Source organism: Scardinius erythrophthalmus (genome assembly GCF_964197995.2).
Source record: "Scardinius erythrophthalmus genome assembly, chromosome: 21".
NCBI lineage: Eukaryota > Metazoa > Chordata > Actinopteri > Cypriniformes > Leuciscidae > Scardinius > Scardinius erythrophthalmus.
The window spans coordinates 23457379-23470034 of record NC_138241.1 but is presented as its reverse complement, the minus strand read 5'-3'; the positions used below and the strand labels follow the sequence as shown (position 1 = coordinate 23470034).

General features: G+C 37.9%; 3 protein-coding genes across 5 annotated transcripts in view; 1 reads left to right on the top strand and 2 right to left on the bottom strand.

Annotated features, from left to right (window-relative positions):
* adka (adenosine kinase a) overlaps positions 1–1344 on the bottom strand; it is a 160166-nt gene extending 158822 nt beyond the window's left edge. Inside the window, exon 1 of the mRNA XM_081351505.1 lies at positions 1063–1344. Within this exon, the coding sequence (XP_081207631.1) occupies positions 1063–1118 (56 nt within the window). The 5' untranslated portion in view covers positions 1119–1344. The remainder of the gene's footprint in view (positions 1–1062) is intronic.
* On the top strand, positions 1211–7836 carry ap3m1 (adaptor related protein complex 3 subunit mu 1). 2 transcript variants are annotated; one of them, XM_081351504.1, is made up of 10 exons: positions 1211–1351; positions 1927–2030; positions 2995–3275; positions 3804–3975; positions 4052–4189; positions 4291–4376; positions 4697–4830; positions 4907–5114; positions 5240–5384; positions 6077–7836. In XM_081351504.1, exons 3-10 carry the CDS (start codon positions 3003–3005, stop codon positions 6175–6177), a joined length of 1257 nt encoding a protein of 418 aa, XP_081207630.1. In that variant the 5' UTR covers positions 1211–1351; positions 1927–2030; positions 2995–3002; the 3' UTR covers positions 6178–7836. The 2 variants fall into 2 exon arrangements, with proteins under 2 accessions (XP_081207630.1, XP_081207629.1); XM_081351503.1 differs by lacking the exon at positions 1211–1351 and having other exon boundaries at positions 1720–2030.
* Positions 7265–12656, bottom strand: part of vcla (vinculin a) — a 45273-nt gene continuing 39881 nt past the window's right edge. Inside the window, exons 19-22 of one of the 2 annotated variants that reach the window (XM_081351501.1) lie at positions 12325–12516; positions 9642–9845; positions 9424–9528; positions 7265–9337 (exon numbers count right to left, since the gene is read on the bottom strand). In XM_081351501.1, the coding sequence (XP_081207627.1) occupies positions 9191–9337; positions 9424–9528; positions 9642–9845; positions 12325–12516 (648 nt within the window). In that variant the 3' untranslated portion in view covers positions 7265–9190. The remainder of the gene's footprint in view (positions 9338–9423; positions 9529–9641; positions 9846–12324; positions 12517–12656) is intronic. The other variant, XM_081351502.1, reaches the window with a different exon arrangement.

Sequence of the window (12656 nt, the reverse complement as noted above, 5' to 3'; positions counted from 1 at the left end):
TCTGCAAAGTTAGTACTCAGGCGCAAGAGCACCTCGCTGCTGATTGGCTGACCGAAAACAGCGGCATCGACTGATTGGCCGAGACAGGAGGAGCTTTCGTTGTCCCGTTTACGCTTTTAGGCTTAAAATATTTAGGCGCCAAGCATATAAAATAAACCTAAATGTAATTATTAAGCGCAAATACTACATTTACCATTCATTATGTAAATAAAAACAATAATAACCAATAATCCAGATGTGAGCTGACATGACAACGCTTGCACACTAGTATACTATCATCTTATCTTACTAGCCATTAACGTTATCTGAAAAACCTACGACACATTTGTCATCATGTCTGAAACTTAATAATGACAGCACGGCTAAAGCCACCGCATATCTGGAAAGTCTGGTGTCAATAGTTTTGGGACAGAAATACCAACCGGAAAGTGACCTAACTTACACAACTTGCAAACAATATGTGTGCATGCAGTATAAACTGAACGGACACTTCCATTGTGTATAAGTTAGATACATTATACATGTACTGATGTTATATATGCATGCGTGTTTATTAATGCTGTGATAATTTACGGCGGGAAGACTTTTTGTGCAGGAGATCCCGACAGCATAACAAAAGACACGTGGAGCCGAGGGGACGCACTCCAGCGGTCTATATAAAACACTCAAGGACAACGGAAGCATTAATCATACATAGACAACAACACGGGCACATCATTCGTTCATGTAGAAGTACATTGATTGTGGAACGATTTGGATATGTTCACTCCTAAAAATGCCACATGATCACGAGTTTGCCAATTAAGCTTGGCAGCAAGCTTCTGCACATATCGGCATTGCTCATAGCTCATTGGAGAATGCCCGATACATTCTTTTCCAGTGCAATAACAATGTGCTTTTGAGAGAAAACGCTGAATTGGCAGCACATGGACTTTTAGTAACGTTAAACCTCTGACCCAAAAGTAGCCGAAAAGAAACCGCCCCATGTTTTAAAAAAAATACTCATCACACGATTGACTCTATCATTCTACACTCATCAACCGATGCTTGTGTTTACTGTACCTGAGCTGTTTTTCCTCAAGTTTAATCCTTTTGGCTTTAGGTTCATCGGACGCCATGCTGCAGTGTGAAAGTGCTCTATCAAATATGCTCCAGGCACCTTGTAGAGCGAATGAAGCATCTAGGAGAGCGGGTGGCGGATAGTTCTTTTGAGTCGAATCATTTTAATGAATTGATTCACAAAACTGTTCGTTCACGAATCCCAATGAAACGGAGCAAGCGGTTCTCATTAACTAATTCAATCGATAATCGTCTATTTCGATCATTTCTGATTCATAATGAGCTGAGGCAGGTGAGTGAGCTGCTAATAAAAACATTTGATTCTCGGTTCAGTGAGTCAGTAAAAATATAGCAAGTGAACCAAAGATTGCACTGTCTGCGCAATATATATATATAAAAAGTGCAAACTGAAGTCTTTGCATGACATTTGTATGGCATTTAAATGTACAAGTTTCTAAACTGGATAAAGCATGGCAGTAAACTGAACTGGGAAATATGAAATTACAATAAACTCCCTTTTTAATAAACTTTAATAAAATAAAATAAAAACCTAATCAAAACAATTATGTTGCTAAATGTCACTTGATGATTCAAAGAACCAGTGCATCTGTCCATTCAACCGTTTTTTAAAAGAGCTGCTCAAAAGAACCGATTCGGAATGAATCTAGCCGTGGAGGGAAAAAATACCACAGACATATAGCTGTCCCTGTGTATTGCCGGAGCAACAAATACATTTCTGAACTATTATAAACTTTAATCAATCACATGATTTGCAGAAATATCGTTTAACATATTTGAAATTACGCTTTGTTTCACAAGGATCGACTGTTTGTGTTTTAAATCAACTTTCACTTAAATTCGCGCCAGGCGTATATTTGGACGCATGAACGGGGAAGTAGGAGTGACACATCTGCCACATTTACAAGCGGAGGATATTGCCTGAAAACATTAATCAAGACAGCTGTCAATAGGTAAGTTTTATTTAAAAATAAGTTTAGATATGTGTAGTTATGAAAAGCAGACATCCTGTATTTGCTCGCATGAACATTATAGCCTCACGTAATCGGTATACACAGGATATCCTCTAACTCTTCTTTCAGGAAACATAACTTTTATGCTTTTGTTTTTAGTGTTTTCTGGGGGATGAATTTTTTTTTTAACTAACAATCACACTGTCCGACATTATTTAGTATTTTTGTTTGCATACCGCGAAAATATAGTATAAGTTATGATAGGCAAAAAAAGAGATATGTTCTGAAGTTTTAAAACTGGACATTTATTGGTATATGTCACAAACATGTTTGTCTCATATTGTGTATCATGATAAAGTGGTTGCATGCACTGAGCTAAGGACATGAAATGGAGTTCAGTCAAGTGCATTTAGAACTAGTGGTCAATAGAATTGCTTGTTTAAAATGTTTATTTTTATTATTTAAATTATGATAAAAGTAACACGCTTTAATTTTACATACATATTATATTTTTTTTTTTAAAAAAGAGCATCTTTCATCTCCTTGTATTTTGACAAGTCTTCTTTACCTTAAATTGGCAATTATACTTTCTCTAGCTCTATCTTAGCCATGTCTTTGTAATCTGCTTTAAAGTCACTATCCATATTACTTTAAGTTATAGACATGTAGTTTTATTTCTTATATAGTATTTAATTTGGATATTTACCGTAAAGTAGATTACAAAGACATGGTTTAAAACAATAAGTAGGGAAATAAATTAGTGGGTGAGTTTAAGTAGCACGAGGTTCTCATGAATCAGCCACTCCTTTTATATTTAGTTTGTATAGGCAGTGTTATAAAAACTTAAAATGTGTACATTCCATGCATATATTCTCTGCACTGGAATAACAGTAGCTCACACTGTACCTGTTAGCACCACAACTTCCATTCTCATCGTCCTGTTTTCATTCCATTGACTTTCCAGCCCTCACCATGATTCACAGCTTGTTCCTGATAAACAATGGTGGAGATTTATTCCTGGAGAAACACTGGAAGAGTGTCATAAGCCGCTCTGTCTGCGATTATTTTTTCGAAGCACGAGAGAAAGCGGTGGAACCTGACAATGTGCCTCCTGTCATCCGCACCCCTCATCACTATCTCATAAACATCTACCGTGAGAAGATCTTCTTTGTTTCTGTCATCCAAACAGAAGTGCCTCCGCTTTTTGTAATAGAATTTTTGCATCGAATCGCAGAGACATTTCAGGTACATTAAAAAAAACTACTGACAATGCGTTGTAGAAAATATATCGAAACATAGATTACTATTCAAAAGTTTGGGGTCAGTAAGATTTCTTAATACTTTTTCTTAATACTTTTACCCAGCAAGGACACAGTAAATTGGATCAAAAGTGACAGTAAAAAGTGTACAATGTTACAAAAGTTTTCTGTTTCAAAATAAATGCTGTTCTTTTGAACTTTCTATTCATCAAATAATAATAAAAATTATCATTTTCAACATTGATAATAATCAGAAATGTTTTTGAGCAGCAAATCAGCACATTAGAATGATTTCTGAAGGATCATGTGACACTGAAGACTGGAGTAATGATGCTGAAAATTCAGCTTTGCCGTCACAGGAATAAATGACATTTTAAAGTATTTTCAATTAGAAAACAGTTGTTTAAAAAAAAAAATCATATCAACCTCAAATTTAGTGTACATTTTATTGTTGATGTCTTGAATAGAATGTGTGTTAGGCTAATTAATGTTTTTTCTATAATCATTTATGCAGGATTATTTTGGAGAATGTTCTGAGACCACTATCAAGGACAATGTGGTCATAGTCTATGAGCTCTTGGAGGAAATGTTGGATAACGGCTTCCCCCTCGCCACAGAATCCAACATCTTGAAGGAACTTATCAGACCTCCCACAATCCTGCGGTCGATGGTCAACACCATCACAGGTAAGACGACCATAAGCCTGAGTATTTTATTCATGGCCATATGATGTTGAGAATCTAACTGATTCGCAATCTTCAGGCAGCAGTAATGTTGGGGAGACCCTCCCTACTGGTCAGCTCTCAACTATCCCATGGAGAAGAGCAGGTGTTAAATATACCAATAATGAAGCTTATTTTGATGTGGTGGAAGAAATCGATGCCATCCTGGATAAGTCTGGTGAGTCCGAATTTCCGTCGGTTTTCCAGTTAGATTGTGCATGTGAATGCAAGAGTTGTATTTCCTTTCAAGGTAAATGCTGGTGTACTCTTCTGTTTCAGGAACTACAGTTTTTGCAGAAATCCAGGGAGTTATTGATGCTTGTGTCAAACTGACTGGAATGCCAGACCTTACTCTCTCATTTATGGTGAGAGCATTTAATCATCTGGCTTTCTTTCTTTTTGTATACAATTTATTTTCCTGTGTCGTCAACTATATTTAATTTTCACTGTTTCTTTGAAATATCTTGTCCATATCTGTGCTCTTATTTAACACCTTTCCAGCAAAAGGTCAGAGTACAAGTGTCGCCACTGGGCACCTTTAGTTAACCTGAGGATTGAGTATCTTGGTTATGGACAAGAGACAAAGCATTACACTCCATCTGAAACTATTTTAAACAGCATTCTGCAAATTCTTAGCGAAAACTGAACTGGAGAATGAAAATCTGTGTATGATCTCCATCCACAGAACCCCCGACTCCTGGACGACGTGAGCTTTCATCCGTGTGTCCGTTATAAAAGATGGGAAAGTGAGAGAGTTATCTCCTTCATTCCCCCCGATGGAAACTTTCAGCTCATGTCATATCACATCAGTGCGCAGAAGTATGTGGAGAAAATGGTTATGGAATAAACCTAAAACATTTATTAAAGATATTTAGCTTTTTATCTGTTTTTGCAGCCTTGTAGCAATCCCGGTATATGTGAAGCAGAACATCAGTTTCTTTGAGACTGGATCTTCAGGAAGACTGGACATCACTGTGGGTCCTAAGCAGACCATGGGAAAGACTGTGGAGTGTTTGGTAGTGACCGTACACATGCCCAAAGTGGTTCTCAGTGCCAACCTCAATGCGACTCAGGGAACCTTCAACTATGACCCAGTCACAAAGGTCACAAACTCTTTCTTTTCCAGTTTCATTGATTGTTATTCATTGTATTTAGCAGAGTCATTCTAGTAATGACACCACACATTTTGCTCAGATGGTGACTAATCATTCTTACTGTTGTCTTGTAGATTTTGTTGTGGGACATAGGGAAACTAAATCCCCAGAAACTTCCCAATCTGAAAGGAAGTATAAGTCTGCAGTCTGGAGCTCCTAAACCAGAGGAGAACCCAAGTCTGAACATTGACCTGAAAATCCAGCAGTTGGCCATCTCAGGTAGGCTAGGGCCCTTTTATCAGCTTTGGTCGTTATTCATTGCCAGCAGGACCTTGTGATAAAGCACTGTTGTAATTAACAAGCACAATAAACTGCCATAACCCTACTTAATTTAGAAAGAAAAAGAAAAATATAGAACAAATTATAAAGTTATTATCTCCTTCCACATGTTTGTATGTGTATGCTGACATACACTAACATTCAAAGGTTTGGGGTCATTTAGATAAATACATTTTAATTTTATTTAGCAGGGATGTATTGAAATGATTTTAAATAAATGCTGTTTTGAACTTTCAATTCTTCAATTCAGCTTTAACCATAAATTAAATTTTAAAATAAAATGCTGTTATTATATTTCATAATAATTCTGTTACTTTATTCTTAATCTGATCTTTTGTACAAATGAGTTCACATGTCAGAGTCACAAATTTACTTATTTGATTAATGACCTACGCTGTAAAAAACTTTAGTATAATTCACATTTCAAGTTAACGAAACTTAAAAATTTAAGGCAGCACAAACGCTTACTTTAAGTTGAAACTACTTTTTTTACAGTGTAGAAATAGTGCATAATCTTACTTATTCATTTTACATTTCAAAACTTTCAAAATCCTAATAAAGAAATAAAGCACTTTTAAAATGTGCTATATAAATACAGTTATGCTTACTTCACTCTCTCTTCTGCTTCACAGGATTGAAAGTGAATCGTCTAGACATGTACGGAGAGAAATATAAACCGTTCAAGGGTGTGAAATATGTGACCAAAGCTGGGAAGTTCCAGGTCAGGACATGAGGCCGTCTGCGGAGTATCACAATGATATGCCAAAAGTTTAATAGAGGTGCCATTTTCTAAGTGACAAATCATACAGAATTAAAACTGTGCACAATCTCTCTTATTTCTTTATAACATCGAAGTTACATTTATTATTGTAATATTTATCTTTCTTTGTTTTGTGGGATGTAACTGGCAAGTTGCAAAAAGTGAACATCTTTCCACTGCAGAGAATTGGGAGGTTTTTTTTCTTTGTGATCTTCATATCAGTAACATTCCATTAATGTATTAAAACTGTATAATATTGGATTTAAGGTACAGTACATCTCTGCCAGAAACGCTTAGTTTTGTGCCATCAAAAAATGTACTGTGTAAATTACAGTAACACTGCATTCATATGTTGTTAAAGGTGGAACATGTTAGCACAGAAACAATCTGTTTTAGGCAGTGGAATTTGAGAATGAGTGATAAAAGCTATTTTCACATTAATCACATTACTGCGCTACAATCTTTGATATTGGTACAAAACAATACCTGAGAGTTTCTGCACATATACACAGTCCTTATTTTACATAAGCAGTATATGCCATGTAATTTATTTTAGACCAGTGGCCTTTGACTGGAAAAAATGGCCTTTCTTTAAAAGCACAGCCATGCTTATAGCAGGACATATTTACAACGATGCTCTACTTCTCTACTACACAAGCACATCACTGCTCAGAGGTGAATGGCACTTGTACCTGCTGAAAAGAGAATTTACTCTAACACTTAAAGTTAGCCAAATACAAGCACTATGGAGCCATTGTCAGCACACGTGATAAAATAGGTTCTGTTGCACTGACCTGCATTGACACTAGATATGCAGGTCTGCCACCTTAATGTAGCTTTGAGGATTTGCACAATCACAAAGAACACACAATTGCATTCTTTTACAAAATGTCAAGGGAACTGCTTAACTGCATTTTAAGATATGTATTTAAACCAAAAGCCTTCAGATTTATAAAGTTTCCAAACAAAATGTGGTATTTTTTGCGTGTCTGACTAATAATTGTTTATTTTAGCTTCATGTGAATATGCTTGAAAGAATTAACAATGAACGTCTTAGAAGTTAATATCTAACGAGTCCTTTAATCTCTGTGTGGTTATTGAAGTGCAGTACCTTTAACAAATGAGACAGGAACTTGTCCCTTTATTGACACAAGTTTTCAAACGAAACACCTAACAGAACATTTTTTATCAATCTGAGGCACATAAGATGTTTTTTTTCTATGTGACACTGACAAAAAGTCAACATTAGTGTCATATACATTCACAAAGCAGTATTTTCACTCTTTAGAAAGAAATGTTAAATGTCATCAGAACTCAAAACATGCTATTACACATACAAATACAGCCCTGTAAACGTTCACAACGAGGCACTATATTGGGGGCTGAAAAGGTAATCTTTCAAATGTATATGTTATAGATAGAGTTTTAAGTGAATGCAAGGCAGTGAAGCATCATGATAGTTTAACTGTTGCTGTACAGAGAATTCAGAGTGCATCTTCAGCTAAAGGTGATGAGCTTGTGCTACTGAGCTTTCCATACTAGAATTGCACGATTTCCACACATTTGATTTTGTACAGTCACTAAAATGATAGATAATACTTATTAATTATTATAAATATTTACCCAAATGTCATTCCAAACCTGTATGACTTACTTTCTTCTGTGGATTTTGAAAATATTTTCAAGAACATTTTTGTCCATGCAATGAAAGTCAGTGGGGTCTAAACATGTTGTTTTGGACCCCATTGACTTTCAATGTATGGACAAAAATATTTTCTGTTTTAGAACGAAATGAGGGTGAGTAAATGATGAAAGTATTTTCACTTTGGGGTAAACTGTCCATTTAAGCATCTCCAGAGTCCAAACACATAGGTATCAACAAGCCACCTGGGTCTTGTTACCCATTCTATCCAAATGGAAGATACATTTAGACAGCTCCATCATCAATATACTACAATTGAAAACAATCACACTGAGAGAAATATCAAAATTACAGCTGTAAACTAAAAAGACTAAGCTAAGAGAGAACAGTTCAACTGTTGTGAGGATTGTGCTTTTCTTTTGAAAGGAGTTTAAGAAATCTCAAAAAACATTCACACTCTCACAAGCACAAACAGAAAGTGAAGTGTGAAAGGAAAAATAATTTCAGTGTTAACTATCCAAGCTCTCACATGTCTGTAGTTTTACATGATAGACACGTTTATTTGATAGCTTGTGGATATTACGTTTAAAAAACAAAATCTTTGGCATCAACCGTGCCATGCAAAATACATCTCTGTAATGGCATGGCCTATCAAAAAAGGCATTATCCTGTTTAATAAATAGTTAAGCAAAAGTTCATTATAAATATGAGCTAAGAAACGTTCATTATAGTGAATTATAACTTAAAACAGCCAGCCGTAAAACCTTTTTTTTTTATCAAAGTAAAGCTTACAACACTATTTGTTGTATATTTGTGACTAAAACATGATCTGTGATAATGATCTGATGAAATATAAGTATAAATATATACAATTTCAATAAGAAAATTTAATTGTCAAAAACTAATTTAAAGTAAATTTCATCATGAACTCCAACACTGTTCGAGAGAGGCATTTGAGTCATCGTGCCATATTTCTCCAATATAAAATAGAAAACTTCTTCATGCAAAAAATATATATACCTGGAATTTGGAAACCCAACATACCAAAAAATATATATTTAAAAAATATGCTTCCTGTGTACTCCTACACTATACCTCCGTAGTGTGAGATAAAGGTAACTTTCAGGACAAAAATAGCCTCCATAAAGACAAAATAAGTGTACTAAGTACAAATACCAGCAAGTAAATAAAAATAAGTAATACCAGTCACCCCGAAACTAGAACGAATGCTAATGTCCAAAAGTTTAAGGATCAGGTCCTTTCCTCTTGCCACCCTTTATCAGACTTCGGACGTTTGAAAAGGCAAGGATGCGAATTGCTGATGGAAAACAACTAGTCCTCAGTTTACTGGTACCAGGGGGTCTTTCGGACCCAGCGAAGAGTGAACCCTGCGTCTGTGCGGATCTTGATGGAGGCGGCTTCTGCTTCTCTGACCGTCTCCTTCACGGACTGCATGAGGTTCTGCGCATTGTGCACGAGCATCTCAGTGGCCTTAAAGACAAACACAATCAATTTAGTTGTAATCAAGTGCAATAAATCCTTCATTTAAGATGGCTGTGAATGTGCCTTGCCCTCACCTGCTCAGATTCTTCCTCGCTGATGTTTGTACGTCCCAGCATAGTGGCCTTGACTGTGGACAGGATCTTCAGCTGAGTGCTGATAGTTGGGATACGCTCACAAACCTGGAATAAACATCCCGGAGTTTTTTGGAGTGACAAAATAACCCGATTTGCAAATACTCATCTGTCTATGCTGGAAGAGAGCTGCACTGTTGGATGATATTTGCGCCACTGACCTGCAACAGGTTTGTGCGAATCCGTTTGTCGGTGCATTGTTTGGCTACCTCTTTAGCCAGCCGCGTGACCTCATCGGAGGCCTTGGCGATGTCCTTGGCACACTGAATAAGGGCACGTTTATTTCCGCTTCCTCCACGCACCAGGCGAGACATCTCTGCCATGAGCAAGGCCATGCGCTTCGCTGCTCCAATGATGTCATTACCCTAAGAGCACAAGTGCTTTAAATGAGGGTTTGATTACAGACAAACGGGTAAAATGTAAAAAGTTACTACAAACATACAACTGTTCCTACAGTCACAGACTGATCATGTAGATAATTTTGGCCTGTTGTTAATATGTGATCGTTGGTAAATAGCTATAACTACACTCACCTAAAGGATTATTAGGAACACCATACTAATACTGTGTTTGACCCCCTTTCGCCTTCAGAACTGCCTTAATTCTACGTGGCATTGATTCAACAAGGTGCTGAAAGCATTCTTTAGAAATGTTGGCCCATATTGATAGGATAGCATCTTGCAGTTGATGGAGATTTGTGGGATGCACATCCAGGGCACGAAGCTCCCGTTCCACCACATCCCAAAGATGCTCTATTGGGTTGAGATCTGGTGACTGTGGGGGCCATTTTAGTACAGTGAACTCATTGTCATGTTCAAGAAACCAATTTAAAATGATTCGAGCTTTGTGACATGGTGCATTATCCTGCTGGAAGTAGCCATCAGAGGATGGGTACATGGTGGTCATAAAGGGATGGACATGGTCAGAAACAATGCTCAGGTAGGCCGTGGCATTTAAATGATGCCCAATTGGCACTAAGGGGCCTAAAGTGTGCCAAGAAAACATCACCCACACCATTACACCACCACCACCAGCCTGCACAGTGGTAACAAGGCATGATGGATCCATGTTCTCATTCTGTTTATGCCAAATTCTGACTCTACCATCTGAATGTGTCAACAGAAATCGAGACTCATCAGACCAGGCAACATTTTTCCAGTCTTCAACTGTCCAATTTTGGTGAGCTCGTGCAAATTGTAGCCTCTTTTTCCTATTTGTAGTGGAGATGAGTGGTACCCGGTGGGGTCTTCTGCTGTTGTAGCCCATCCGCCTCAAGGTTGTGCGTGTTGTGGCTTCACAAATGCTTTGCTACATACCTCGGTTGTAATGAGTGGTTATTTCAGTCAAAGTTGCTCTTCTATCAGCTTGAATCAGTCGGCCCATTCTCCTCTGACCTCTAGCATCAACAAGGCATTTTCGCCCACAGGACTGCTGCATACTGGATGTTTTTCCCTTTTCACACCATTCTTTGTAAACCCTAGAAATGGTTGTGCGTGAAAATCCCAGTAACTGAGCAGATTGTGAAATACTCAGACTGGCCCGTCTGGCACCAACAACCATGCCACGCTCAAAATTGCTTAAATCACCTTTCTTTCCCATTCTGACATTCAGTTTGGAGTTCAGGAGATTGTCTTGACCAGGACCACACCCCTAAATGCATTGAAGCAACTGCCATGTGATTGGTTGATTAGATAATTTCATTAATGAGAAATTGAACAGGTGTTCCTAATAATCCTTTAGGTGAGTGTGTATATATATATAGTTTAAAATCTATAACCTTTTTAAATGTCAGTTAGACAAACAAATAGTGTTTAGAATCACTTCATGTTCATCCAGTGCACATTAATCATGCCTTTTTAAAATTAGTACAGGTTCATGTCTTTTGAGACAAAGACTGATTATATGATTTTTCCTATATTTGGGAAATATCACGCTATGTAAAAATAAACTTGCATAAAAATGTAGCGAGACTTCAACAACACAGAATCACGGAGCCACTAACAAACCTGACTTTTTGCGCACATAAGAAACGAGAAACGATTTTACATATCTACTATTCCCGTACACACGGCAGGTACTCATGGAGGCACTAAATTCATATTTGCAGGATACAATAAAAAATTTCTTGGTGTGCATGAGAACGTCTCGGGACATTTTCTTTCTGCAAACGTAACTTTAGTGGCTCCGTAGAAACTGATGTTGTTTTTTTTTCTCCAACTTGTCAACAATATGGTGCCCAGCTAATGAATTTCCAGTTATAATTACATGTGAAAAATCAAAAAATACCTACATTTGATCAGTATACCTTGAGTAGAATTCTGCATTTTCCTTTAGTGAGGCAATTATTTTTGTACACAGGCATGCAGAGTTTCAGTGTGTTAAAATGTATCATCCTACGATGGCTTGGACATGGTTCATTTAAATGGTTAGAAAAAGAGTGCACAACAAACAAACAGGCATGTGACATGACTTCAACGTGTAATTCTGAAGTCATTGGGAAACTGTCATCCATGGCTTCACAGGTTGGCAAAAGCAGAGTGTTTGGCAGCAGCGGTTGAGTGAATGGTTCCTTGTTCAAAACCGAGGCACAGAGGTATGACACTATCAGAAATGAGCAGGGAAGTGACTTGTGAAGCCAGTATCAGTTTGTCCAAAAAATGCACAACAAACTTGCCATTCCAGTCGCGGTCATTGGCCACCCCAGCAGCAAAAAAACCACACCGGACCCAAGTGTGAAGCAATAACAGCAGCAGCAGCAGCAGCTATCTGGTTTCAGCATTCCCACAATAATATCTGGATGCAGAAGGGATGCTGCGGCCCGCCGAGGCCGGAAAAAAGGAGTACCTTACTGGACCACTTGCGAGCCTCCTGATGCAAAGACTGCGCAGCGGCCAGAATGGGCTGGTTAACTGGCTGATTGGAAGACATTAAGAGCAGCTCTGGCTCATAATCATCCTCGTTGTCTGTGAATTCATCCTCATCGTCTATATCTACCTCCGCCTCAGCGGCCTCAAAACCCTCGTCTGTCACCTCAGGCTGGGGAGGGGGAGGGGGGGACCAGCATGGAGAAAGAAGGACAGAGTTAGTACGAGAGGCACTGGATGAAGAGTCCCAGGACATGGTTGTGGGAACGGCTGGGTTTAGGATGGCTGGGAGAGGAAGCATTCTGGGTCCTG